This window comes from Oreochromis aureus, linkage group 14 (genome assembly GCF_013358895.1).
Source record: "Oreochromis aureus strain Israel breed Guangdong linkage group 14, ZZ_aureus, whole genome shotgun sequence".
NCBI classification, from domain to species: Eukaryota; Metazoa; Chordata; class Actinopteri; order Cichliformes; family Cichlidae; genus Oreochromis; species Oreochromis aureus.
This window is the reverse complement of record NC_052955.1, coordinates 12,320,293-12,325,056: the sequence shown is the minus strand read 5'-3', so window position 1 is coordinate 12,325,056 and position 4,764 is coordinate 12,320,293. Positions and strand designations below refer to the sequence as shown.

At 38.2% G+C, this 4,764-nt stretch overlaps 1 protein-coding gene across 1 annotated transcript; it reads right to left on the bottom strand.

The window, feature by feature from the left end:
* Positions 1 to 214: 214 nt before the first annotated feature.
* LOC116313883 (dehydrogenase/reductase SDR family member 11-like) lies at positions 215 to 3,415 on the bottom strand. The gene is made up of 7 exons (XM_031731714.2): positions 3,151 to 3,415; positions 2,006 to 2,215; positions 1,760 to 1,854; positions 1,074 to 1,203; positions 876 to 968; positions 530 to 595; positions 215 to 406 (listed from the first exon to the last, which is right to left on the bottom strand). Exons 1-7 carry the CDS (start codon positions 3,280 to 3,282, stop codon positions 368 to 370), a joined length of 765 nt encoding a protein of 254 aa, XP_031587574.2. The 5' UTR covers positions 3,283 to 3,415; the 3' UTR covers positions 215 to 367.
* Between the last annotated feature and the right edge of the window lie 1,349 nt (positions 3,416 to 4,764).

Genomic DNA, 4,764 nt, shown 5'->3' with positions numbered 1-4,764 from the left:
TACACACAGTGGGTTAACTTTGTTAACTAATATTCTCAGGATTTTACTTTCCCATGTATTAGCAAGGTATTATATATTAACTTTACATTTTATTACTATTGTTGGAAGAGTGAAATATATTTTTGAAATATTTTTACACCTACAACTGTATGTTTTCCACCATACACTGCTCTGTAAATCAGATTTCCTTCAGTGAAATAAGAACACTCACAAATTTCCCCCACAAAAAACATTTTATTTTATACGTCAGTGAAAACTTCCAGGACAAACATCATAAACAAAACTGTTTCATGACCAGATCACAACTATCATTTTCATAAGTGTAGTAAAGAAGTAGGTTAATTCAGGGGGATCATGTAGGTCAACCCTAAGCTTGCTCTGTGCCTTGCATCTGAACATCTCCAATCTGAAAGAAAGATGTTTTTTATATGTTATTACAAGCAAAGTGCTGATGTTTAAACAGTAAATCAGGAAAATCAATAATTCACAATAAAATATAATTAAAATAATTAAAATAAGAGGAAATCACCTGAACATGAGGAGGGGCACTGAGCACGTACGTAACAGCATTGGCAACATCAATTGCTTCCAGAGGCTGTCAGAGAAGTGGAACATGATTAATTACTTTAAAAATATCTTTATTTTGTGGCTTTTCTTCTTTAGTTTGATAGACCAGTAGAGTAGACAGAAAAGCAGGGAAGGAATCACATGCAGAAAGTGGCCCAGGCCAGACTCAAACCTGAGCCCCTATAGTGGCCTTTTGGCATAAGGGTCGCCTGCTTGACCCAGTGAGCCAGACTGGCATCCAAATTAAATACCCTTTACGTGAGTTATCATATTTAGCAGTGCATGAATAGTAGGAATAATAATGTTACCTTATATGCAGAATATGCACCAGATGCTTTATCAGGACTGTTGCTGTAGAGCCGGAGAGCAAATTCTGTCTCCACTAAACCGGGAGAAATACACTGCAAAAAAGAGCTGATACTGAGGGATCTTCAGAAACTACATGTGTATATCTGAAAACTGTAAAATTGGTGTTTCAGACACTTTTAGAGTGGTTACAGCCTTACTGTGGCTCGGATATGGCTGTTTTCTGCACGCAGCTCCTGCCTCAGGCCCTCCGTCAGGGCGGTTACAGCATACTTTGTGGCGGTGTAGAAATGCAGAACAGCTTTGGGAAATACACGATGTCCGCACATGCTGCAACAGATTTATGAGGCATTAACCAGGTGAGCATTAAGCAACATTTATTTATGTTATTTTTTTTTAAAGTCATGTCTCAATGATGTAAGAAACTCTGCTGCCCACAAAACTGTATATAAGGTTACAACAGTTATTTTATCTTGATGTTTTGCAGTTTCTCTTTGACTTTGTTAATAGTTAAATGGACCCACAACCATTCATGGCTGACTCGTCCTATCAGAAGTTTCTTCCTGTTAAAAGGAAGTTTTTCTTTCCTTCAGTCGCCAAAGTATTTGCTCACAGAGGGTCGTCTGATTGCCAGGGTTTCTGTGTATTATTGTAGAATCTTCACCTTACAATATTAAGCGCCTTGAATTGACTGTTGTCGAGATTTGGTGCTATATAAATATAATTAAAATGAACTGAAATATTCAGTTACTAGACTGATGGTTGCCAGTAGGCCCCTTAAGCTAGGGCCCAGTCACTAGGCACTCTCCTTCTGTAAAATGAGACTTTGTGGTACAATAAAGAAAATGGTAATAACCATATTACAGGTTTGTGAAAAATTGCATACCTGTTTATGTTTATGATGTGGCCATCGTCAACATTTCTCTCTTTCATTGACTGATAAGCTTCACGTGTGCAGATACTCAGAGCAAGAACGTTCACCTGTAAGTAACCAAGAAAAAAAGAAAACGTAAAGAAAATATCTGGAATCAACAAATGTGAAATACTTTTTACAATGCAGTGATCTGCAATGCGAAACGTTCTTGCAAATCAAAACAAGTATTTCATTTCTACAATAACTCTGAGCTCTTACATCCATCATATTCTTCCAGCCGCTGGTTTTGCCATTTAGCAGCAGGTCTGCGTGAGCCAAGCCAGCGTTGTTGATGCACACGTCCACGCCTTTGTGCTGCTCTTTGATCGCTGTGAACATGGACAGAATCTCCTCTTCTTTGCTCAAGTCACACTTGAAAGGCACCAAAACACCAGGGTGGCCGGCGCTCTGACACTCTGCTGCCAGTTTCTGAAACCAGAATAGAAAAAGATGACAGACTTCAGAATCCACTTTGTGTTTTTAATGTGTACGAATCTACTATTCAAACATTTATATTAAGTTACTGTAAATACATTGATTTGAGTTTTCAGTTTGCATATCAAAGCTCAGTGACCCATGCGTATCATCCACAAACAGTAGTTTGCCTGTGTTTGGATGTTCTGCCCGTTTTTGAGTTTTGCTTATTTCACTGACCTAATAATCATTTTGTAACAGCAGGCACATGATGATGTGATGATGCCTGCAAAAGCATTTTCTCTGGTTTTGTCTTGAGGTATGATTCAAACAGTTGATGCATTTTATCAAGGAAATAAAAAAAAAAACAGAAAGTCAAGTTCTTCATTTATTATACGCTAAATGGATGGTTGTGGCTAATCTTTGAAAACAGCAATTTCTATCAAAGCTAATAAAAACAAAAAAAAACAAAAACAAAAAAGAAACAGAGTACCAAATCGAAAATGCTGACTTGTGTGTTAGGATGGTCTGTGAGCTTAAAGAATAGTTAAACATAGAGCTAGGCAATTCAAGAAAAAGAGGGCAAAAAGGCGAATGTCATTGTTGTGTTTAGCGTTTTGATTTATGAAAACTACAATTCAGATGAGAGTCACGTGTCCAACTTCCTACTTTCTGTGCCATATTAAACTTAACGTTCCGTGCAGTCACTGTTGTGTGTCACTTGTGCAGTTAAATAATAATGTAATATATTAGTGTGCTGTAACTACATGCTTTCATCAGTTTATAACAGTTTAATGCTTCCTGCTCGCCCAGCCTCTCTTTTGTAAGTCTGAAAGCTTTATTTATTTATTTGCATTACGGCAACTTTAACATCAAAATTTACTGCGTGCTAGAGCTAGTTTACATTAAACTACTCTCTGCAGGATCTGAGTTTCCACTTCAGAACAAACCTGGATTTTTCCGATGTCCCTGGCGCAGCCCACCACTTTCATACCGAGTCGGACCAACTCCACGGCTATAGTCGCCCCAATCCCGACCGAGGCTCCGGTCACCAGAGCCACTCTGCCCCGCCAGCGCTCCATCACAGCCCGGTAATCTGCTACACGGACGAAAGCACCTCAAGTATGAAGACAGGGACGCTAAGTCTGAAGAAAACGGACTCCGGAGCTCCAACTATCTTGTACTCGTGAACACGCGATGCTTTTAAACACATCAGATGCCTGTGTGCTGCGTTCACGTCATCAGCAAACTGTAGGAAAACAGTTGAATCGGTTCTTTTGTTTATTCAAGTAAAAACTATACTATGATATGCTTACTTGCATTCATGAAAATAAAACCTAATTCTATCGCATTTTATTTATGGATATCATATATCTATATATATATATGTCTATATATAATATATATATCTATATAGATACAGATATATATATAGATATAGATATGATATATATATAGATTTATATAAATCTGAACTCCCTGCACACACAGAATGAGTTAGACCTGTTTATTTTTTAAATGTATGATTCATATACAAGGAATAGACGGGCAAGGACTTAAATATTAAATTGAATGATTTTGTAAAGTGTAGAAGTAAATTCATATTTCATTTGATTTACAGAGATGTTTATGATGTTTACAGATGTAATTATGTACACATTTCCGTTTATATTTAATATTTACATGTTTATTTACATATTTACATGTTTTGGTATTTACACAATTACATGTTTATAATGTTTACATATTCACTTTCAAAACAGTTATGATTTCTTGAATCTAACTAGCTGGTTTCCCCATATTTATCCAAGTCGAGGACTTTCTAACTTCTGACTAGTTGGAGAAGTCACTCGGTGAATGTTGTGTTAAACAAAGTGTGCAGCTAACAAAGTTATCTGTCTCCATCTTTCTCTTTATAGAACAAACCCTCACATAGGGCTGCTCAATTAATCGAATTTTAATCTCGATTACGATCTGGGTTTTCAACGATCATTAAAAATGACTGAGACGATTATTAGCACCTCCCTCGTGCTTTACTCTCGCGCTGCTCCGTGTGGCAAATCGAGCGCACCTCTCTGCGTTTCGAACACGCGTCACAACCCGAGGGAAGCTCGGAAAGCTAAGCAGAAGTTATTTGGAGAGGAGAGGATAATGGCTGCTGAAGAAAGAATGCCGTTGGTTGAAAAGAGAGGTAAAACGACTTCAGTGGTGTGGAAACCAATGTTCCCTCTAAGCTGCGCACGTGCGCAATTGCGCACTGCTGGCACGGTCTCTGCGCACAGAAAATCTGCGTTGCGCACAAAAAAAATCTAACCTGAATTGAAATTAAAATTAAAACTTTAACAATTCTGTTTTGCAGTGTTAGTCAGTAAGTGACTTGCTGCTCCTGTATGGGATTAGAACGATGCCACCTTATCCCATAGTCCAGCCAATAATGCGATTCACATTCGATATACGCAGCCAATCAACGTCGTTGACAGGCTATGACAGCGCCCTTATGTGCCGACACCGGTGTTTTAGCTAGCAAAGCGGCGTGGCTGATGTGCAGTGAAGCCACATTAATG

What these genes read in the sequence shown, in the direction of transcription:
- LOC116313883 (XM_031731714.2), bottom strand. Translation starts at nt 3,282, where the DNA reads ATGGAGCGCTGGCGGGGCAGAGTGGCTCTGGTGACCGGAGCCTCGGTC. An exon ending in ACAGCCATATCCGAGCCACA is followed by an intron (nt 969 to 1,073) that starts GTAAGGCTGTAA and finishes TCTTTTTTGCAG; the next exon opens with TGTATTTCTCCCGGTTTAGT. An exon ending in GTGCATATTCTGCATATAAG is followed by an intron (nt 596 to 875) that starts GTAACATTATTA and finishes CTTCTCTGACAG; the next exon opens with CCTCTGGAAGCAATTGATGT.